This window comes from Schistocerca gregaria, chromosome 3, assembly GCF_023897955.1.
Source record: "Schistocerca gregaria isolate iqSchGreg1 chromosome 3, iqSchGreg1.2, whole genome shotgun sequence".
Taxonomy (NCBI): domain Eukaryota; kingdom Metazoa; phylum Arthropoda; class Insecta; order Orthoptera; family Acrididae; genus Schistocerca; species Schistocerca gregaria.
The window spans coordinates 332,704,565-332,729,574 of NC_064922.1; the positions used below are offsets into that span (position 1 = coordinate 332,704,565).

The 25,010-nt window shown below is 45.1% G+C and overlaps 1 protein-coding gene across 1 annotated transcript in view; it reads right to left on the reverse strand.

The window, feature by feature from the left end:
• Positions 1-3,858: 3,858 nt before the first annotated feature.
• Positions 3,859-25,010, reverse strand: part of LOC126355751 (mitogen-activated protein kinase kinase kinase 11-like) — a 403,455-nt gene continuing 382,303 nt past the window's right edge. The window contains exons 8-10 of the mRNA XM_050006141.1: positions 14,615-15,541; positions 9,686-10,073; positions 3,859-5,174 (exon numbers count right to left, since the gene is read on the reverse strand). Coding sequence (XP_049862098.1) covers positions 4,740-5,174; positions 9,686-10,073; positions 14,615-15,541 — 1,750 coding nt within the window. The 3' untranslated portion in view covers positions 3,859-4,739. The remainder of the gene's footprint in view (positions 5,175-9,685; positions 10,074-14,614; positions 15,542-25,010) is intronic.

Below are 25,010 nucleotides of genomic sequence, written 5' to 3' on the forward strand. Positions count from 1 at the left end.
TGAACATCGAAACAAAATTAAATCATTTGTGGGGGGAAGGTATCAATTAAGAAGATGTGCAAAAATCAAATTTCCTGGCCAAATAGTTTTTGTGAAATCGAATGATAAGAGTGCAAAGCAGTTGGAACACCACGTGTCTGCACAGGCGATCAGTGCAGTAATGACAAAATCGCGCACAGCGCAGAATGCGGGGAGCACGTGTCTACAGCAGCGAAACGGTTAATGAAGAGACAAAGTATTAGAAATTTCAAAAAATTGCATTCAAACGAATAAAATTCATGAAGTAAGACACTTCGATATTGCTTTTAAATAAAGAAAATATCATGCCCCAGGCAAGGTTTGAACTCATAAACTTACACTTCATAGCCCAACACCTTAACCATTACGCTAACGTAGCTTATCTAGCGGTGTAACTCCATAAGGAGTCTAACACATCACGCAAAATTCTGACAAACACTGTTGGCATGACTATGAATTACTCATGCTTCGTAGAAGTACAATAGGAAATAAAGAATTACCGCTGTTCTTTATTGCGAAAAACGGTTCGTGAGATAGATACAAACACCTTTCCTTGCTATCCCCTAATTAGGGCTTATTGGTTGTTTGGTTTAATTAATTAATAGAATATGAAACAATTGGTATAAAGAATGCTTTTCCAAATTTTCTATAAAAGAAAGTTTGCTATCAAGACATTGCTTTTGTTCTATTACTTCATTTGTGACTGAACGTTTCTAAAACTAAAGACACTCGTCTGTGCTCTGCACTGCAGTCGAGATCTGGCAACGTCGTTCTCTGTTCATTGGCTGACTGTGTTTTGTGACGTCAGATGCGCAGAACGCACCTAAACTCGGCCGCCAACATAAATGACGCGCACTTTAGTAGTAGTCGGACTAGGGAAGTATTGTCCCATATGTAGACTGCCACCATTAACACTGCAACACAAACGGCTGCATTTGGAGTGGTACCACGATTGTGAAGCATGAATTGCTGATGAATGGCTTCACATTGTGTTCAACGATGAATCGCGGTTCTGCAGTACTCCAGGTGAGTATGGCTGCAGCCAGAAGAGAGATCCATTTCTGGCAGTCTTTTGGAGAGGCACAGCGGTTTTACTCCTGGTGTCATGGTGTAGAAAGCCACCGGGTATGACTTCGTGTCACAACTTGCAGAGATTGAGCAAATATGATGGTACAATGGTTTACCACGTGCATGCCTAGCCCTTATGTGTTTCCTGTCATGTGAAAGTATAGTGGTGCCATTTTTCAGTGGGACAATGCGCATACATTCATGGTAGGTGTCTCTGTGACCTGTCTGCGTGATTTTGAGTCATTTTCGTGGCCGAAAGATTCCTAGGTTTCTCCCTGGCAGAACATGTGTGGGACCAGCTCGATCGTCAACGCCGTACCAGTGCTAGTATCCAAGATATCAAGGAGCAGTTACAAAAGAAGTGGGACAGATTGCTCCAGAAGAGGATAGAACTGCTTTGAGACACTCTTCCCAGCCGTATCACTGCAAGGATCCAGGCCTTCTGTCATATTGATAAGTGGAATCATGCTGCCAAGATCTTTCTAAATTTGTCTCGGCTCCGTAATCACTTAAATAACGAAACATACATTCTGAATGGGTGAAGTTTCATCTAGTTTTCTCCTCCTCTTCTGGGTGTTTCAATTTTTTTGTCAGGTAGTGTATTATACACATGATTTGCATGCAAGCAGAACTGTCAGTGTGTGAGGATCACCAAATTTTATTTTGAGCCTCTCAATCAACCAGAAAACTGGACCTCACGGTCATTCAAAATTGTAAAAACAGTAATTCGAGTCGTAAGACACTTCCTATGTCTGACGTAGGGAATGGCTGACGCCATAGGAATGTCACAAACCACTATCACCTCAGCTGAAAGTTGGCAGTTCTGATGAGTTTTCAGTGAGTTACAAGAAGAGTGACTGAATTAGCAGTTTCAGATGATTCTGTACTAATAAGTGGTATGGTGGCAACACTGATGCGCCATGTTGAAGTGGAGCGGTATTTTTTGTTTTCTGCTGAATGATGATAAACAAACATTGTTGGTTTTTGTGTCGTTCTACATCACGTCAGACATTTGTTTTTGTATGTAATGTAATGGAATGTAGTCGCATTAAGTTGGGTGATACTGAGGGAACTAGATTAGGAAATGAGACACTTAAAGTAGTAAAGGAGTTTTGCTATTTGGGGAGCAAAATAACTGATGATAGTCGAAGTAGAGAGGATATAAAATGTAGACTGGCAATGGCAGGGAAAGCGTTTCTGAAGAAGAGAAATTTGTTAACATCGAGTATAGATTTAAGTGTCAGGAAGTCGTTTCTGAAAGTATTGGTATGGAAGTGAAACATGGACAATAAATAGTCTGGACAAGAAGAGAATAGAAGCTTTCGAAATGTGGTGCTACAGAAGAATGTTGAAGATTAGGTGGGTAGATCACGTAACTAATGAGGAGGTATTGAACAGGATTGGGGAGAAGAGAAGTTTGTGGCACAACTTGACTAGAAGAAGGGATCGGTTGGTAGGACATGTCCTGAGGCATCAAGGGATCACAAATTTAGCATTGGAGGGCAGTGTGGCGGGTAAAAATCGTAGAGGGAGACCAAGAGATGAATACACTAAGCAGAATCAGAAGGATGTAGGTTGCAGTAGGTACTGGGTGATGAAGGAGCTTGCACAGGATAGATTAGCATGGAGTGCTGCAGTGCTGCATCAAACCAGTCTCAAGACTGAAGACCACAACAACAACAACAACATGTTGATTATACCTGCAACTCTGGAAAAAGCAAATTATTTCGACAGGATTTGAGGATTTGAGAGTCTACTGATGGGGGCTCGTCTTTTATGTTAAAAAATGTAGCAATAGCAGACATCGTGCTGCTGATGCTTACATGTGTAAGACCTCTCCACAATTCCATACCATGAACTTTAGAAATGATTATTGTGGCAGCTTTGCATTACAGTATTACTCATATCATATACTCTCGAAGACAGGCTGTAATCATGTATCTGCGGTAATATTACAAGAACAGAATTTCTAGGATCGATACAGTAAACTAAAATGAGCCAAAGCACCCAATCACCTATTGCTGACAGACGTGTGGTGCACAGCCATAATTAACAGTACAAAGTCTTAAGTAGTTCTTGAGCTACCACTCTTAGTCTGCTGTATGTACACACCTTCACAACCACGTAGGTAAAGTTGTCACAACTGTAGATGGTTGCGTTACCGTATCCATTGTAATATTTCTTTGCTCTCAAAGGCTTTTGCCATTGATCAGAAGAAGCAAAATACATGAATGTACTTGGTAGCTGTCTTTTGTCTGTACTCTGTCCAGAAATAGGAATGACTTTTCTTTTTCTTGCTTCTGATTACAAAACTTTGAAATGTCCTGAAAACTAGAAATTCAACCGACTTTTTAAATGTGTGCTTCTGTGCCCTTCTGGATACTCATATTTTTGTAGTCAGTAAGTAAATGATTTCGTATTTGTCAGATATCCAGATATTGCATTCATAATATTGAAATATACTGCTTTTTCAAAATATTGGTGCCATCCATAATGCTGATCAATTCAGCAGGTATAACTATGTCATGAATGGGGAGAGAGAGTGAGTGAGAGAGAGAGAGAGGGAGAGAGAGAGAGAGAGAGAGAGAGAGAGAGAGAGAGAGAGAGAGAGAAAGTAGATAGTATAGTATAATTATCAGATGCAAAATGATTTAAGGTTCATGTCATTCTCTTGAGTGGAAACAAGATGCTATTGTTTTATTTTAAAATTGACGTTTAATTGTTTGTATATGATATTAATGTAATGTGTTAGGAAATTATAAAGGCTTATTATTGTAGAACAAAAATGAACAACAGATACTTTAATCGAATTTATATATTTATTCTACATACAAAAATGAACCATTATGTTTCTTAATATGTTACATGACAATGTTTGTATATGACAGCTTTATTTTAAAGAGTGCATTGCTAAAATAGTAGATGCATTACCTTATTCAACAAAAAAGAAGTGAGGAATAAAAGGACAGAGAATATTCCTTAACTGCTAATTCCAGGGGTAAACTAATACTAACAACTCTAGGTACAGTTATGGATGTCCAATAAGATTGGTAATGGAATCACCAAGATTGTTGCATCCAGGAATCTAGCTTCTATCAATCACACTGGGAAAATCCCCAGGAATGAGTAACAACTTCGTTGTTTATTGTATAGTCCCACAACTGAAAAGGATACAAACAGTAACCACCCGCTCTGATGTTCTTATGAGCAGTCAAGCCATTAGCTTGCACGTCTGTAATATCCTTCATTTCAAGTTAGACATCTGAGTATATGACTAGCTCTGGTTTAAAGAATATAAAATTACATAAACTGCTCAGTTGGATGTCACAGATAAAAAGTTTGCACACAAAAATTAAATTTCATTGTTGTATTCTTAAACTAAGCTTCTTTTGTGGACGGTAAACCGTCAAAAATACAATATGTGGCATAGCAACTCGTGCATCCCATGAGAAATTTGTTTTACGTAATGCGAAATTTGTCTACATATGGAGCTGTTCCAGAACAAAAATCTTTTTAGCTCTTTCAAGGAAACTGAGGTCAAGTCACAAAAAGGTTAAAACTAATTATTATTTTCTCATGTATCAGCAAAAGTCCAACAAAGGATACAATTATGTGATTGTTTATGCTGACTACAAGTGGGGAAAATATACCAATTACAAATAGACATTTTTAATGGCTGGAGTTGATTTGCGACGTACTTTTTCTGTAATTTGAATTGGAGGTTCTGTAATTGCTGTAAGAGATTTCCTCGTTGGTCGAAACTTGTCCATAGCACGAGTATAAGAGCCTGTACAGATACGCTCCCACGAAGAACTGCGAGTACCATTGGTGTTGCTGTTACACTTGTTATTTGTGTTGTTGTTTGTATCATGGTCTAGACAGAAAGCTGATGTTCTTTCTAAGCTGTCTCCATTCCTGGAGACTCCACCAGCTGATTTTTTGCTGACTTCCTGATCAGATACTCCACTGTTTGACTGAAGACGATCATGGTCTGCCGGCACAGTTATCAAGGTCTGATCACCTGTCTTGGAAACAATAGATGATTGTTGCTCTTCAGCAGGTGACGTGGTTTGCTCATACTGCTCCTCCTGTAAATAGAAATATTATATTCGTAAGACATGTCAGATTCTACTTAATTTAAAATTTCATCATTGCAGCAAACGAAGGCATCGTCAGCTGGGGCACAGTGAGCGTTGTAATTAATATTCAGATGAAACAGCACACAGTTCAGTTTGTTATTACTGGTTTCGCTTGGCATATACGAGCTTTGTCAGATAGTTATTGCCTTGAGGGCAACACGTTAAATATTATAGTACCGTTTGACACCATGATCAAATAAAACTTCGTATTTGATTGTAGTTCTGAGCGATAAACAAAGTGAGTTGCTCAAATAGCACTGTTTTTAATGATACATGGATGGTGATGTATCTTTTTACAAATTATAATGTTTATGCGAAATGTTTGGTTTGCCATTAAATAGCAAAACATTCACGAAACAATGAGGGCAGTTAAGATCAAACTTTGACTGTGGGATAGGCAAATGGAGACTAGAAATCCTCTCGTTTATAAACTATATCAATAAACGCCCGATTCCTTGAAGACTCAAACTCCCATGTATAGAACATCTTCAAACAACAGATTACTTTATAAATGAATTAATGTTAAATTAAAAATGAATTAATGTTGACGTTAAACATTTATGCGAGGATAAGTTTAGAAAAGGTTTGAAATTATTTTTAAAGTTCGATGGAACTGCGAAGTGCTCTCATTATAAAAGACTGGACGAGTGTAGTCTGCTTAATTTGCGCACTGTTTCAAGCAAAAGCTAGTTTTTCACGCAACTCAATGTTCATGACGTCATAACCCCTGAACTAGGGACGTTAAACCCTAATCTTCCTCTTTTCTCCTGAACTCCGTGCAGTACACTAATATAATTTTTCACGTGCATTCAGTGTTACATGTGGATACTGCCAACAAAATGTGCTGGAGTACAGTTAGTAGTAAAGAAGTACAGTGTTTACTTGGAACCAAAGATTATCATGTGCCTCCTAGTAAATTGATATTGCAATTGCTAGCATGTACTATAGTTTCATCTGTGACAAGGTATTGTCTTTGACTGTACGCTTGACTGTTTGGCCTAGTTTCATTTATCAGTGTATTACTAGCTGTCGACATGGGCTTGCTTCTTGACGAAAATTATCGCACACCATTATTACTGTGAGAAATTATTTACGTACTATGGTGGGCTTAAAAGAGCAAATTACTTTTGCTCAAATTATGGTATAACATTCCTGCCATTTATGCCAATAAGTGAAATTCTATTTAACCTCCCCTGTAAATCTCTAATCGTTTGATTTATTCCTTTTAGGCTAAGCTTGATATTGGTCATTAACCAGAACTAGTAGCGAATTGTGCAAAATAAATGACAGATGAAAGTTTCACCACGTATTTAAACAATTATTAGGTAGCTGAATATCCCCAGCAACAGACATACATAAATAAATAAATTTAAAAAATCATGCCAGATAGTGAAGTTCTACTGCATGCACAACGAAACTGTAGTAAGCGATAAACTTTTTTTATGCGTAAAGTTGTTGTAAGTCGCTAAATGCAATCATTCTCAGATACTGGATGTACAGACTCTCTGCCTGCGGCTATATGTATACACATTTTCTAACTGTAATACTTGCTTTATTGTGTTAAATCTTTAACATAAGGTTATACCTGTTAATGAGTAGATAGTGATAGCAATTTAAATTTTTAAATTCTGTTAATAAGTTTATGAAATTCCGTAAATAAAATTTTTGATGCCTCTGGAAGTTGTCAGATAGGCAACCTGCAGCTGGGGTTGGGTTCCGAGAACGATGGACCTCATTTGCCGTTTCATAATATAGATGCCAAATGTATAATTAATTGTTTCGGATGCTACTTAGCACGTAGAAAGAAAATCGTGACCAAAGGGCAAATTAAACAGGCGATACGTTCTGCTCTCTAAATATTATTTGATGTGTTTGTATCTATTTTCTCAAGTAAATAACTGATAATATTTAAGGTTAAGTCACTCTCGAATGGAACGTCTAAATTTTCCACAATGAATTTCAAATGGTGGCTTTCACACAGGCCATCAATTGAACAGAACGGGATGGACGACAAAATCAAGGTTTCTCAGGAAATTACGATATGTCATTGAAAAATCTTTAGCTACTCGTATATTAAAGTAGAAGAGAAACTTTCACATTTTAACTGTATGCCAAAATAACCTGCGCTTCGGATACTGCCATCTGCAAAAACGTGTTTCTGTATCTCGAATAGTTTGAGAGACATGAAGGCTGTTATGAATATTTCACTTTCACGCTACTCTTTGTGCATGTGAGCGAAAGTAAATGCTCTACATACAACCTGTTTTCTGAAGATTGGAGATAGATATAGATTTTGCATACAATCTTTTTTCCGGAAACTGGAGTAACCATAGATTTTGTCTCACATTTAAAGGAACAATGAATATGTTAATTACATTTCATATGCAGAAGTCTATGACCTAATACCCACCAAACGCAAACTGATAGCGACTGCTGTTTTTCATAGCAAAAATATTAAAATTTAGAACATTAGCTTACTTAATGTCGAAATATCTCAATGACTATAAAAGAAATAACAGACAGTGCATCATGAAATTCCTAAACGAGGGTACGAGATGCTAGAGAATCAAATTTTTACTGAACAGTTTATTTAAACTTGTTTAGGAAGGTCGGAGAGCAGATGGCATGCTCACACCTCCATTCTCACAGTGTAGCGAATCTGCCACCAGCCACACAGAAGCAGGCAGAGATAGTTTCGTTCATAGTAGATGGAGTGCACAGCCAATTTGGCAACAGCAACCCTTTGGAACAGAGGCGTGGACTCGGCCAGCACTGGGAACGATAATACATATCTGTGCAGAGGCCTAGTTATCTTGCACGGGCTCTTCTTACGGGTACTGTATTGATAGCTTGTGAATGTTAGCAGTGTCCAGACAAAAAAACATTTGTGGGACGAAGTCGACAGATTTCTGCCGATCCAGTACTACGGAGCCCGTTCAGAATGCTCTGAACAAATGCAATGGAGTCAGGAAAGTCATGGGGTAGCGATATGCACATGTACGGATGGCTGTAGTATCGTGTACACAAGGTGTAAAAGGGCAATGCATTGGCGGAGCTGTCATTTGCTAATTTATGTGAAAAAGTTTCCGACGTGTTAACATTCCGAGCTCCACAGCGTCAAGAGTATGCCGAGAATACCAAATTTCAACTATTACCTCTCACCACGGACAGCGCAGTGACCGACGGCCTTCACTTAACGACCGAGAGCAGCGGAGTTTACGTAGTGTTGTCAGTGCTAACAGACAAGCAACACTGTGAAATAATCGCCGAACTCGATGTGGAACATACAACAAACGTACCCATTAGGAAAGTGCGACCACTGATGCAGGTGCTTTTACTAACAGCATGACATTGTTTACAGAACCTCTCCTGGACTTGTGATGATATAGGTTGTACCATAGACGTCTGAAAAGCCCTGGGCAGATGGGTCACAATTTCAGTTGGTAAGAGCTGATGTTAGGGTTCGAGTGTGGGGCAAACGCCATGAAGCCATGGACCCAAGTTGTCAATAAGGCATTGTGCAAGCTGGTGGTGGCTCCATAATGGTGGTGGCTGTCTTTACATGAAACGGACCAGGTCCTCTGGTCCATCTGAACTGATCATTGATTCGAAATGGTTATGTTCGGCTACTTGGAGACCATCCACAGCCATTCTTGGGCTCATGTTCCCAAACAGAGATGGAATTTTTATGATGATGCGCCGCGTCATTAGGCTACAATTGTTCGCAACTGGTTTGAAGAACATTCTGGACAATTCGAGAGAATAGTTTGGCCACCCAGATCCTCCGACATGAGTCCCATCAAGCATTTGTGGGGCGCCGTCGGAGGTCAGTTGGTGCACAAAATCTTGCACCGGAAACCTTTCGCAATTATGGATGCCTACAGAGCCAGCATGGCTCAGTATTCTCAGGGGACTTTCAACTACTTGTTGAGTCTGTGTTGCGTCGAGTTTCCACACTACTCAGGCAAAAAGAGGTCCGACACAATATGAGGGACATTCTATTTGGGAAATAGTTATGGAATTCAATATTACGACGTCCATAGGTATTGCCACGTTTCAGGCAATACCTCTCACCACAGGCAATGCCATGGCCGACGGCCTTCACTTAACGACCGAGAGCAGCGGCGTTTGCGTAGTGTTGTCAGTGCTAACAGGCAAGCAGTCAAGACCAGTCCGTTTCATGTAAGGACAGCCACCACCATTTTGGAGCCACTACCAGCTTGCACAGTGCCTTATTGACAACTTGGGTCCATGGCTTCGTAGTGTCTGCGCCACATTTGAACGCTAACGTCAGCTTTTAGCAACTGAAACTGGGATCCATCTGACCAGGCCCTCGGTTTTTCAGACGTCTATGGTACAACCCCTAGTGTAGCATAAGCTGCTGAGAGTTTTCCTGGCGCAGTGAGAGTAAAGATGCGGGGGTGGGGGCTGGGGTGGGAGAGGGTGCGTGTTTGACTCACCTGACGTCCGTGGCGGCGGCGCTGGCGCTGCCTGTCGCGGTCGCGTTCACGGTCGCGGCGGATGCTGATGCCCGGGATGAAGAGGCGCAGGGCGTTGGGCCCCGTGGGGAAGCGGCCGGCCTCCGGAGCGGGCGCGGCGCCCGCGACGGCTCGCTCGTGCCGCGTGAAGGCCGACACCAGCTGTGCCACAGTGAAGCGTGGCTCCTGCGACGTGCCCTCGCTCTCCTGCCCTTCCGCCTCGTCCTCCTCGGCCTCGTCGAAGCCGTCGTCTTGCGAACTGCTGCCTTCTCCGCCGCCGCCACTGCTCGAACTGCCGGCACCGCCGTCCTCACCATCCGAACCGCTCGAATAGGACGTATTCATCTCGTCATCGCCGCTCTTCTTCAACCTGAATTTTGTTCATGGTCAAGTGTTACACCAAGACGCCTGTGCAGTCATGTAAAAGTTTTTTTTTCTTTATTGTATTTCAATAGCTGCTGGCAGCAGCATATGCGCTGCTCTTCAGCCGAATGACATAGAAAAAACAACAGAAGATATTTAAAAATAACGAAGGAGAAAACATGGTGAACATAGATATAAGAAAGGGGGTACATCATGGAAGACAATAGACAAAAAAGGGGCGACTGTAAAATGGAGATAAAAACCGTAAAAAAGTAATGCAGACAAAAAAACCACACACTGGGACAATTAAAAGAACACAAGGCGCAGTATGACCAGAGCATAAAAGTCTCGATGGATGGCGTAGAACATAACAAACAATGACAGTAACACTAACTACAAGGACAGCACACAATTAAAATCACACCTCTTGACGCACAGGAGAGACAACACTAAACACAACACTGATATGGCACACTGACGATGATCAAAACAGAGGATCTGCCAGGTGTAAGGAGATGAGGGAGAAGGGAAGACGAGAGGGCGAGGAAGAGAGGGGGGGGGGAGATGTGCGGGGGGTGCGCTGAAGACGGCCAGGTAGGGAGGGATGTGGGAAGGAAAGAGGCAAGTACGGGGTGCAGGATCTCAGGGAGGGAGGAGGAAAATCCGCTCTGGGAGAAGGAGGGGAGAGGAAAAGGGGAGCCCTGGGTGAGGGGGGTAACAAGGCCAGGTTATAGTTGGAAGGAAGGGTATACGTCACGCCCAAGTTCATTATCCAGGAGAGGGAGGCGCTGGAAATTGCCCTGATGAAGGAGATGGAGGGTGTGGAGGTGGAGAGAGGGAGGAGTACAGCGATAGAGGTGTGGCAATGGGCCAGTGGGCAGGGGGTGGAGAGGAAGGATTAAACCAGGGTATGGGGGGGGGGGGAGATCAAGACTGTGGACACTGTAAAGGATGTGGAGATGTTGGAGGGAAAGGAGGAGGTGGGGGAAGGGGATGTGTTCATACGGGAGCCGTGTGTGGGAAGGAAAGCGGATATAGAAGGCAAGGTGGAGTGCATGGCGTTCAAGGATTTGAAGGGTCTTTACAAGGCGGGTGGAGGCGGAGATCCAGGCAACATTGGCATAACAGAGGATAGGATGGGTGAGGAATTTGTAGGTGCAGAGGAAGGTGATGTATGTAGAGGTTATTGAACATTTACTTAAAAGGCTCAAAAACAGTGTTGCACCATCTGCCTCCACTCTCTGATTAAAAGTATCCAGACACCCCTAAGTAATGCTGATTTGAGCACAAAAGATGCGAACCCACCAGTATACGAGCTGCATTCAATAAGCAACGTAATATATTTTTTCCTCGGTCAATTTCTATAGAAAATTTGTGAAATTTGTTGTGGGACATTGTGGAATATTCCTTCAGCCCCTGCAGTTTCATGAAGCTCCGATAGTTGGCGGCACTATATGTAGCCTTTAATATGGCGCCTCTAATGGAGGCGTGTTCCACGCAGAGAGGGTCCTTGAGTTCCTTTTGGTGGAAAACCAGAGCATCGCAGATATTCATAGGCGCCTGCAGAATGTCTACGGAGATCTGGCAGTGGATAACAGCACGGTGAGTCGTTGGGCGAGATGTCTGTCACCATCACAACAAAGTCGCCTTCCACCAAAACAACCAGCTGATCAATACATCTACATCTACATTTATACTCCGCAAGCCACCCAACGGTGTGTGGTGGACGGCACTTTACGTGCCACTGTCATTACCTCCCTTTCCTGTTCCAGTCGCATATGGTTCGCAGGAAGAACGACTGCCAGAAAGCCTGCGTCCGCGATCGAATCTCTCTAATTTTACATTTGTGATCTCCTCGGGAGGTATAAGTAGGGGGAAGCAATATATTCGTTACCTGATTCAGAAACTCAACCTCTCGAAACCTGGACAGCAAGCTACACCGCGATGCAGAGGGCATCTCTTGCAGAGTCTGCTACTTGAGTTTGCTAAACATCTCCGTATCACTATCACGCATACAAAAATAACCCTGTGACGAAACGCGCCGCTCTTCTTTGGATCTTCTCTACCTCCTCTGTCAATCCGACCTGGTACGGATCCCACACTGATGAGCAATACACAAGTATAGGTCGAACGAGTGTTTTATAAGCCACCTCTTTTATTGCTGGAATACATTTTCTAAGGACTCTCCCAATGAATCTCAACCTGGCACCCACCTTACCAACAATTAATTTTATCTGATCATTCCACTTCAAATCGTTCCGTACGCATACTCCCAGATATTTTACAGAAGTAACTGCTACCAGTGTTTGTTCTGCTATCATATAATCATACAATAAAGCATTCTTTTTCTACACTACTAGCCATTAAAATTGTTACACCAAGAAGAAATGCAAATGATAAACGGGTATTCATTGGACAAATATATTATACTAGAACTGACATGTGATTACATTTTCACGCAGTTTTGGTGCACAGATCCTGAGAAATCAGTACCCAGAACAACCACCTCTGACCGTAATAACGGCCTCGATACGCCTGGGCATTGAGTCAAACAGAGCTTGGATGGCGTGTACAGGTACAGCTGCCCATGCAGCTTCAACACGATACCACAGTTCATCAAGAGCAGTGACTGGCGTATTGTGACGAGCCAGTTGCTCGGCCACCATTGACCAGACGTTTTCAGTTGGTGAGAGATCTGGAGAATGTGCTGGCCAGGGCAACAGTAGAACATTTTCTATATCCAGAAATGCCCGTACAGGACCTGCAACATGCGGTCATGCATTATCCTGCTGAAATGTAGGGTTTCGCAGGGATCGAATGAAGGGTAGAGCATGGGTGGTACCACATCTGAAATGTAACGTCCTCTGTTCAAAGTGCCGTCAATGCGAACAATAGGTGACCGAGACGTGGCACCCCATACCATCACGCTGGATGATACGCCAGTATAGCGATGACGAATACACGCTTCCAATGAGCGTTCTAAGCGATGTCGCCAAACACGGATGCGACCATCATGATGTTGTAAACAGAAGCTGGATTCATCCGAAAAAATGACGTTTTGCCATTCGTGCACCCAGGTTCGTCGTTGAGTACACCATAGCAGGCGCTCCTGTCTGTCATGCAGCGTCAAGGGTAACTACAGCCACGGTCTCCGAGCTGATAGTCCATACTGCTGCAAACGTCGTCGAACTGTTCGTGCAGGTGGTTGTTGTCTTGCAAACGTCCCCATCTGTTGACTCTGGGATCGAGAAGTGGCTGCACGATCCGTTACAGCCATGCAGATAAGATGCCTGTCATCTCGACTGTTAGTGATACGAGGCCGTTGGGATTCAGCACGGCGTTCCGTATTACCCTGCTGAACCCACCGATTCCATATTCTGCTAACAGTCATTGGATCTTGACCAACGCGAGCAGCAATATCCCGATACGATGTACCGCATTCGTGATAGGCTACAATCCGACCTTTATCAAAGTTGGAAACGTGATGGTACGCATTTCTCCTCCTTACATGAGGCATCACAACAACGTTTCACCAGACAACGTCGGTCAACTGCTATTTGTGTAGGAGAAATCGGTTGTAAACTTTCCTCATGTGAGCACGTTGTAGGTGTCGCCACCCGCGCCAATCTTGTGTGAATACTCTCAAAAGCTAATCATTTGCATATCACAACATATTCTTTCTGTCGGTTAAATTTCGTGTCTGTAGCATGTCATGTTCGAGGTGTAGCATTTTTAATGGACAGAAGTGTAGATATATCCTTTAAATTCCGCTTCTTGCGAATAGTCGCTTGATGATTGAAGAAGGGGTTGGGTTGATGGAATCATCAGAAGCCACGTCGCCGGATGAAATCTATTGGCAGACGAATAGAGCTTTAAGAAGTTCAGTACTTGTCATCGAGAAGTTTTCGCAATGTCGGAATCAATTTTAAGGAAATTTTTGCACTCGCAAAAGACGTAATATTTCGGTGTACTTAATACAGTAATAACGGAAGAGCCGGCCGGAGTGGCCGTGCGGTTCTAGGCGCTGCATTCTGGAGCCGAGCGACCGCTACGGTCGCAGGTTCGAATCCTGCCTCGGGCATGGATGTGTGTGATGTCCTTAGGTTAGTTAGGTTTACTTACTTCTAAGTTCTAGGCGACTGATGACCTCAGAAGTTAAGTCGCATAGTGCTCGGAGCCATTTGAACCATTTGATAACGGAAGAATCATTTTGAGACGAAAGGCTGTCTATTTTATGTCCTTATACGCCGGAGAGATCAGGTGTTCGTTGATAAGCAATTTTAATGGCCAGTAGTGTATAATCATACAGTAAAGGATCGTTCTTTCTATTTATTCGCAATATATTACATTTGTCTATGTTACGGGTCAGTTGCCACTCCCTGCCTCCTCTGATACTGGCCTCCCGTGGCATCTAGTGGTTAATTCCGCAGTACATAGCGGTGCCCGGAAATGTATTTCTTTCCGACAGTTTAATGGTTTGAAGAAAATACTTAAATGGTTTCGAGAGATCTCTGCAAACAGGTAAATTTTATGGTAAATTCCTCTGACCTGTGGACCTTATCGAGGTCCTCGACTTGCGGGTCTGGCGTCCTCGTCCGTTCAGCAGCTGGGACGTCTTCACTTTCGACCGGGCAGCTGTCGTAGCCATTCTCCCTACCGTCGACGCGCTCTTCGCCGTTGGCGGGCACAGCCTCGACTGCCGCCCTGGCGGAGACGGCACTGCCGAGGCAGTTCCTGAGCAGCGCTGGCGACGCCAGGTCGGCGGGGGCGTCCCGCCACTCGCCGCGGACCGCAGGCGGCTCCGGTGTCGGGGCGGCCGGCACGTCCGCCGGGAGATCGTCCTCGGCGGACGGTGCATCGCAGTAGACGTTGCTGTTGGTGACGTCGGCGGGCGCGGGCGACGCCGCTCGGCTGCAGACGTTGCTGTTGGTGAGGTCGGCGGGCGCCGGCGCGGCCGCGGGCGCCGGAGAGGCGGCGCGGCTGCAGACGTTGCTGTTGACGTCGTCGCAGTTGTCGAGCGAGGCGGAGCTGGGCTGGCGCGAGAGCGCGCCGCCGCACAGGTCGAGCAGCGAGCGGCAGCCGGGCCGCAGCGGCAGCGGCAGCGCCAGCGCCTCGCTGGAGCGCGACAGGCTGCGCAGCCCGTACAGCTTCTCGCGGGAGCGGCTGAGCGCGGGCGCCGGCCACGGCTGGTCGGCCAGCGCGCGCGCCCTCGAGGCCGCCGCCGGCGCCAGCAGCGACGCGTGGCTCTCGCAGAGGCGCCGCCGCTGCTGCGACAGCAGCGTCCGCCGCCGCAGGTCCTGGCAGCTGCCCTGTTGCTGCTGCTGGCGCTGCTGCACCACGCGCTCAAACAGCGCCTCCCGCGACTTGGACAGGTACTTGCGCAGCCCGCCGCTGTCCTTCGCGCGAGCCTTCACCTTCACCTTGCTGCCGGTAAACCACCTGTGGCGCAGGCACTCCTTCGCTGTCGGTCGCGCCCTGCGAAAATGATCGGCTTAGATTAGTTTACCTTTTTTAGTCTTTTATACACACAGCCATTTGTCTGTATTGTTGGCTGGCTCTGAGCACTATGGGACTTAACTGCTGAGGTCATCAGTCCCCTAGAACTTAGAACTACTTAAACCTAACTAACCTAAGCACATCAGCCGGACACTGTACCCGTGCGGTTCTAGGCGCTTCAGTCTGGAACCGCGTGACCACTACGGTCGCAGGTTCGAATCCTGCCTCGGGCGTGGATGTGTGTGATGTCCTTAGGTTAGTTACATTTAAGTCGTTCTAAGTTCTAGGCGACTGATGACCTCAGAAGTTAAGTCCCATAGTGCTCAGAGCCGTTTGAACCTAAGGACATCACACACATCCATGCCCGAGGCAGGATTCGATCCTGCGACCGTATTAGTGGCGCGGTTCCACACTGTAGCGCCTAGAACCGCTCGGCCACCCCGGCCGGCAACTGCATTGTTCTTTATTTTATTACGACCTAGGTTTCGGCCTTTTATGCCATTTTCAAGTGATTGAGTTTATTTCATTCTAGATGTTTTGATTAGAAGACGAGCTGTCGGCACTTTGGGCCACAGCGTGTACTGGAAGAAGACGCACACCGATTTGTACCTACATGCCGATAACTGCCCCAATCCGGCACAAAAGAATGGCGTGTTCTAAACTCTTGTACACAGAGCTCACACCATCTCCGACAAGGACAGTATCCAACAAGAATTGGACCATCTGAAGACCGTGTTTCGGAGGAATGGTTACAAGGAAGGGCAAATTCGGAAGGCTCTGCATCCCACACTTGCAAAACGGGCGGAAACTGAGGATGAACCTCAGGAGGAGACGGCCTTGGCTATTATTCCGTTTTGTGGGGCCTTATCTGGAAAAATTGGACGCGTTTTACGTAAACACCAAATGAAAACCATCTTACGTCCTCCAGGCAAAACCAAGAGCCTTCTTGGTAGTGTCAAGGACAACCCTGGTCTACGTAAATCAGGGATTTATCAGATACCTTGCCAATGCTGGAGTGCATACATAATACAGACCATTCGTACCATTGAGGACCGATGCCGAGAACATCAACGGCACACTAGACTGCAACAGCCCAGTAAGTTGGCAATCGCTGAGCATTGCGTGTCGGAACTCTACAGCATGGATTATGACCAAACCAAAGTCCTAACACAGACTTCCAAATACTGGGACTGTGTCATCAAAAAAGCCATAGAGATTAGAGTAGGGGAGCCACAACTAAATCGTGACAGTGGTTACATCCTTAGCAAGGAGTGCAAACCCGCGATCACCCAGATTAAGAAGAAATAAGATATTTCCCAGCGTGTACCGACTTCGGGGGAGGAGGGAAGAATAACGAGGTCGGTGCCGGCAGACATCCCTGAACGAGAAGACCTAGGATGCAGCGCCCAGACGGCGGGAGAACAGAAGCTGTACCTGGACCGCGCTGGGTGCGGACCGCACCGACTCATAGGAAGCGCCTGAGGGAGGAGCGGGCGGGGGATTGTTCTACACTCCTGGAAATTGAAATAAGAACACCGTGAATTCATTGTCCCAGGAAGGGGAAACTTTATTGACACATTCCTGGGGTCAGATACATCACATGATCACACTGACAGAAGCACAGGCACATAGACACAGGCAACAGAGCATGCACAATGTCGGCACTAGTACAGTGTATATCCACCTTTCGCAACAATGCAGGCTGCTATTCTCCCATGGAGACGATCGTAGAGATGCTGGATGTAGTCCTGTCAAACGGCTTGCCATGCCATTTCCACCTGGCGCCTCAGTTGGACCAGCGTTCGTGCTGGACGTGCAGACCGCGTGAGACGACGCTTCATCCAGTCCCAAACATGCTCAATGCGGCATAGATCCGGAGATCTTGCTGGCCAGGGTAGTTGACTTACACCTTCTAGAGCACGTTGGGTGGCACGGTATACATGCGGACGTGCATTGTCCTGTTGGAACAGCAAGTTCCCTTGCCGGTCTAGGAATGGTAGAACGATGGGTTAGATGACGGTTTGGATGTACCGTGCACTATTCAGTGTCCCCTCGACGATCACCAGAGGTGTACGGCCAGTGTAGGAGACCGCTCCCCACACCATGATGCCGGGTGTTGGCCCTGTGTGCTTCGGTCGTATGCAGTCCTGATTGTGGCGCTCACCTGCACGGCGCCAAACACACATACGACCATCATTGGCACCAAGGCAGAAGCGACTCTCATCGCTGAAGACGACACGTCTCCATTCGTCCCACCATTCACGCCTGTCGCGACACCACTGGAGGCGGGCTGCACGATGTTGGGGCGTGAGCGGAAGACGGCCTAACGGTGTGCGGGACCGTAGCCCAGCTTCATGGAGACGGTTGCGAATGGTCATCGCCGATACCCCAGGAGGAACAGTGTCCCTAATTTGCTGGGAAGTGGCGATGCGGTCCCCTACGGCACTGCGTAGGATCCTACGGTCTTGGCGTGCATCCGTGCGTAGCTGCGGTCCGGTCCCAGGTCGACGGGCACGTGCACCTTCCGCCGACCACTGGCGACAACATCGATGTACTGTGGAGACCTCACGCCCCACGTGTTGAGCAATTCGGCGGTACGTCCACCCGGCCTCCCGCATGCCCACTATACGCACTTGCTCAAAGTCCGTCAACTGCACATACGGTTCACGTCCACGCTGTCGCGGCATGCTACCAGTGTTAAAGACTGCGATAGAGCTCCGTATGCCACGGCAAACTGGCTGACACTGACGGCGGCGGTGCACAAATGCTGCGCAGCTAGCGCCATTCGACGGCCAACACCGCGGTTCCTGGTGTGTCCGCTGTGCCGTGCGTGTGATTATTGCTTGTACAGCCCTCTCGCAGTGTCCGGAGGAAGTATGGTGGGTCTGACACACCGGTGTCAATGTGTTCTTTTTTCCATTTCCAGGAGTGTATATATAGCGGGTGATCAAAAAGTCAGTATAAATTTGAAAAATTAATAAACCACAGAATAATGTAGATAGAGAGGTAAAAATTGACACATATGGTTGGAATGACATGGGATTTTATTAGAACAAAAAAAAAAAAGACTCGTGGAAGATCTCTATCGCGCGGCGATGGTGATCGTGTGCTCAGAAGCCACTTCCGTTATTCTTTGCCTCCCAGGTCCCCAAACCTCAGTCCGTGCGATTATTTGCTTTGGGGTTACCTCAAGTCGCAAGTGTATCGTGATCGACCGACATCTCTAGGGATGCTGAAAGACAACATCTGACGCCAATGCCTCACCGTAACTTCGGACATGCTTTACAGTGCTGCTCACAACATTATTCCTCGACTACAGCTATTGTTGAGGAATGATGGGGGACATATTGAGAATTTCCTGTAAAGAACATCATCTTTGCTTTGTCTTACATTGTTATGCTAATTATTGCTATTTTGATCAGATGAAGCGCCATCTATCGGACATTTTTTGAACTATTGTATTTTTTTGGTTCTAATAAAACCCTATGTCATTTCAAGCATGTGTGTCAATTTGTACCTCTCTATCTACATTATTCCGTGATTCATTCAGTTTTCAAATTTGTACTGGGTTTTTCATCACCCGGTATATCGAGGGTCTATACAAGGGCGATGTTCATGCGGGCAATATTATAGGAATGGAAGAGAATCTAGGTGAAGATGAAACAGGAGATATGATACTGCGTCAAGAGTTTAATAGATCACTGAAAGACCTAAGTCGAAACAAGGACCCGGGACCAGACAGCACGACATCAGAACTACTGACAGCCTTGGGAGAGCCAGGCCTCACAAAACTCTTCCATCTGGTGAGCAAGATGTATGAGACAGGCGAAATACCGTCAGACTTCAAGAAGAATATAAGAATTACAATCCCAAAGGAAGCAGGTGTTAACAGGTGCGAAAATTACCGAACTATCACTTTAATAAGCCACGGCTGCAAAATACTAACACGAATTCTTTACAGACGAATGGGAAAACTGGGAGAAGCCGACCTCGGGGAAGATCAGTTTGCATTCCGTAGAAATGATGGAACACGTGAGGCAATACTGACCCTACGACTTATCTTAGAAGCCAGATTAAGGAAAGGCAAACCTACGTTTCTAGCATTTGTAGACTTAGAGAAAGCTTTTGACAATGTTGACTGGAATACTCTCTTTCAAATTCTGAATGTGTCAGGGGAGAAATACAGGGAGCGAAAGGCTATTTACAATTTGTACAGAAACCAGATGGCAGTTATAAGAGTTGAGGGACATGAAAGGGAAGCAGTGGTTGGGAAGGGAGTGAGACAGGGTTGTAGCCTCTCCCAAATGTTATTCAATCTGTATACTGAGCAAGCAGTAAAGGAAACAAAAGAAAAATTTGGAGTAGGAATTAAAATCCATGGAGAATAAATAAAAAACTTTGACTTTCGCCGATGACATTGTAATTCTGTCAAAGACAGCAAAGGACCTGGAAGAGCAGCTGAACGGAATGGACAGTGTCTTGAAAGGAGGATATAAGATGAACATCAACAACGAGGATAATGGAATGTAGTCGTGTTAACTCGGGTGATGCTGCGGGAATTAGATTAGGAAATGAGACTCTTAAAGTAATAAAGGAGTTCTGCTGTTTGGGGAGCAAAATAACTGATGATGGTCGAAGTAGAGAAGATATAAAATGTAGACTGGCAATGGCAAGGTGCTACAGAAGAACGCTGAAAATTAGATGGGTAGATCACATAACTAATGAGGGGGTACTGAATAGAATTGGGGAGAAGAGAAATTTGTGGCACAACTTGACTAGAAGAAGGGATCGGTTGGTAGGGCATGTTCTGAGGCATCAAAGTATCACCAGTTTAGTATTGGAGGGCAGCGTGGAGGGTAAAAATCGTAGAGGGAGACCAAGAGATGAATACACTAAGCAGATTCAGAAGGATGTAGGTTGCAGTAGGTACTGGGAGATGAAGAAGCTTGCACAGGATTGAGTAGCATGGAGAGCTGGACTGAAGACCACAACGACAACAGCCACGGACAGGTGTCACAGGCTATATCTGGTGTGACACGCAAGAAACACACCAACAGAGAACACCACCGAAGATGAAAGCAAGAAACTTGTGTTTTTGCCTTTCCGTGGTACAGTGTCGGGAAAGATTAGTTGCCTCCTGAAGAGAGATAACATTTCATCGGTGTTCAGGCCCCCAGCTCAAATTCGGCAGCTCATGAGGCCTGTGAAGAACGATCTATGGCTTAGAACGCCTGGAGTGTACAAGATACCATGTCAGTGTGGCTATTACTACGTCGGCCAAACAGTAAGCACTGTGGAGCAACGCCGGACGGAACACGAGAGGTGCTCACGCCGACGCTATCCAGAAAAATCAGCCGTGGCAGAACACGCCTTAGAAAATGGACATCGAATACTATTCGACGAAACATCTGTCGTTATGAGGATGAAGGGATTTTGGGATAGCGTCATAAAAGAAGCTATTGAAATAAAAACCTCTGTAAACACCATCAACAAGGATGGCGGTTTGCAGCTGAACACAGCCTGGGACCCGGCCATCGCGAGTTTGAAACGGACGCGGGATGAAAACGTTACCATATATGGCGAGGAAGAGAGCACCAGTGACGTCACAGCCAGCAGTGCGGCTATATAACGACGCGGCCACGGCGACACAGCAGTCATTCTTACCACTCGATAATGACTGAGGAAAGCTCGGTCGAAAGCTCGTGGGATTTTAACCACCTGACGAGACCGAGAAAATTTTATTAAATTGATATAGGCATGTTTATTCAAATGTAGATAAATGTAAACAAAAAGAATACGGCGCTGCGGTCGGCAGTCCAGCAGTTTGGGGGTCTTTATCATCGTCCTTGTTTGTGATGTTTGAAAACATACGATAACTTCTCGTTGTCTATTACGAAAAGATCTGCAGTTCAAGTGCTACATCGCAATAAAAGCGTCGAAACACTTTCTTCTTCCCTTCCTTCCTAACATGTTTGCTTAGTTTGTTCGTCTTTTGGCTGTGTTGTGTATGTGAGTGTTGGTTTTCACATCACGTATTTTTATTAAATTCCGATGTTCTTTACATAATTGATTATAAGAAATACAGTACGTAAACCGTTTAGAGAGCCGTGACAATATAGTTCCGATTGATAAATATTACAATCTACGTCGAAAATCTTTATTGTACGTAGCCTGCAGTAAGAGTGGGTCATTTGTAATAAAGACAGTAACTGTCAATTAATATTATCTATAATATTTTATAGTGCATAATACGATGCATTTTCTTTGTCACTCCTAAAATGGGGCTTTAGAACACTCTAGGTGCGAAAATATTTAATTTGAGAGTGAACTGTGAATTACATTAAGAGTAGGCCTAAATTATTACAGTCTTCTAGTAAATCATACTGCCTATTTTTTCTGCTGCTCTGGAGCCGAGAGAAGAGTTAAGAAACACAATGGTAAGATAACAAACAATAAAAAGGGCGATAAAACGGTGACTTTGTCAATAAGAGTAAAATGGCTGAAAGTTGCGGAATTTAAAATATAAAAACACGGCGGTGACGCTGCGGATGAAGACACACAGTAAGTAGACAGGCGCAATGAAAAAACACGGTGACAGTCTGGTTTCTGTTCGCACGAGATAAAAAACACAACTAGCGACAGTATGGTGGCTGTTCACAACACTGACAGGGGACACACAACACTGAACATCACTGAAAACAGCACTATAGAGGCGACACGGTGGGGATGGGGGCGGGGGAAGGACCCGGATCGATGAGGGGGATAAAGAGGGGGAGGAGTGGAAAAGAAAAGGGGGGAAAGGACGCGAGAAGGAGTGGGGAAGGCAGTGGAGGGGAAAGCAAAAGGACTCGGGGTAGAGAAGTGAGTCAAAGAGAGGAGAGGGAGGGAAGAACAGGATGGAAGGGGGGTGGGGGGGGAGAGCTCAGGAAAAGGACAGAGGGAGGGAGGGGGAAGTGAGGATCAGAATTGATAGGGGGGATAAATGGAGGGAAAGAGGACATCATCCAGGAGGGGGAGTAGGTGGAAGCCACCTCGGTCAGATGTTTGTCAATCGAAGTCAATTTTAGTAGTCTCAACATCCATGTCTAGAAAACATTTAAAACTATCACTAAAATTATCGTCACTTTCTAAAAGGAGAATCTCTATCTCCGAATCTGTTACACGACTTCTTTTCGCCATTTCAGTACATCACTCACTAACGCGGCGGTAAACACAGACGAAAAATGCGCGCTTTTGCGACTGCTGCACAGATCGTATACTGTCGACGCGCGATTGGGTGGAAAATGTTATAACTAGCCCAGAATACGCTATGTTGATTGAAGAGAGCTTGTCGTCTGGTGGACGAAACTCAATTAACACCACAGTTTCAACGGCAGAGCGATAACTCGTCATTTTCACTAGCTACTAGCTACAGAACGCAGCGGACGGATATATCAGGCCAGTCCACTGAAAATTAGCAGAGCGTGGACGGATATATCCGTCATGCCCACTTGGAGGGTTAAGAGTACAACGGGCATCATTTTTGTTTGTTGGTAGTGCCGTGAGGGAGTGGAGCAAGTGCGATTCGAAACAAGATATACGGCGCATACAGTCGACATTCGCGCTGTTAAATGCAGATACTTTCCGTGAAATAAAGTTACTCTGATAAATGCCCGAAAGAAATCAAACGAAGGCAAAGCCATGAAACCCAACCATTCTTGCAATATTTCAACGGAATATACAGAATGTATAGGACTGAACTAATGATAATCAAGGACACTAAAGTCTGAAGCAACTGTGTGTTGTATATTGGTGTTCAAGTAGCTGCAAAGGAAACCTGAAAAAGTTTTAATAATTGTGATTTACTAAGCCACACTAAAATTTTTAAAGGACAATATTTTTTCCGAAACTGGTCGAATACGTAACGTCCCTCTATTCTGCGTTATTTACTAATGCAATAATTCGATAACTGGAAACTTCTGTTGTGTATGTTATTCATTCCCACCCAGTTTCAACTGAAATACAAAAAAGAGAACAGGAAGGAGAACTTTTAAGTGAAAGTACACAGCATCATGGTGCCTGGGAGCGCTGGCCCCCTCTTAGCCACTGACCACTGAGGAAGAAGCACGCCAGCTGCCCACTTAACAGGTTAATCCTTCAAAATGGTTCAAATGGCTCTGAGCAGCATGGGACTCAACATCTTAGGTCATCAGTCCCCTAGAACTTAGAACTACTTAAACCTAACCAACCTAAGGACTTCACACACATCCATGCCCGAGGCAGGATTCGAACCTGCGACCGTAACAGTCGCGCAGTTCCGGACTGCAGCGCCTAGAACCGCACGACCACCGCGGCCGGCTCGGTTAATCCTTAATCTCGCATTCAGCACTGCTGGGTTCTGTCTCAGATTTCTTTTTCCAACAGTATTAGTTGTACGACAACAAAGTTTTTTGCGGCGACATAAGAAAGCGGTTTTAAATACGCTGATACGAAGAGCTGAGACTGTCTGTGACAAGGCACACCTGAATTCCGAGGCAAGGTACATAAGAAACCTGTTCCGGAAGAACGGCTATACCGATCGAGACATTAAGTTATCCATCGGTAGCATTCCATCCTTTCTGCGGTGCTTCAACAAATGAAATAGGCAGAACCATGGAAGACACGGTATTTAATCCAATTTCCGACCATGCAAAAAAATTAAAGGAGTGCTTTGGCCAGTAAAATCCAACTTTTGTCTCGGCGTTCCTGGAATTTCTAAAATACCTCTTGACTGTCATAGTAGTTGAAATGGTCAGCTAGTACAATTTGAGAACGCCGCATAGATCACTGACGTCACATTAAATATCGCGAATTCGACAAATGTGCAGAACATAACTTTAAGAACAAACAAAAGAGATTACGTTTGACAGAACTGAAACATTATTCCATGCATCTGCCTATATGGGTCCCTGTCATTAAAGAAGTCATTGAGATCAAGCTGTATAAAAACAACCGAGAGAGCGGCTAGATCGTTAACGGTGCACAGAAACGAGCACTTCATGCTGAAAATCCACACATAAATTATTTGTGAAGTGCACCATCTAATGAAATCAGCACCGCTACCAATTTTCTTCAGTCAGAGACATAGACATAATCTCTCGTAGCATACGGAAGTTCCGTGACGTCTATGACTTCTCCATGACTTAATTCGGCCAACTAAAATACCCAATGGCTTTTTAAAATCTTCGAAATCCCGTGATTGACAAATATGAGGCGGTAAGAGCTCCGTGAAGCATTTGGGCCCGCCGCTGTGGCCGAGAGGTTCTAGGCACTTCAGTCCGGAACCGTTCGACTGCTACGGTCGCAGGTTCGAATCCTGCCTTGGGCATGGATGTGTGTGATGTCCTTAGGTTAGTTAGGTTTAAGTAGTTCTAAGTCTAGGGGACTGATGCCCTCAAATGTTAAGTCCCATAGTGCTTAGACCCATTTG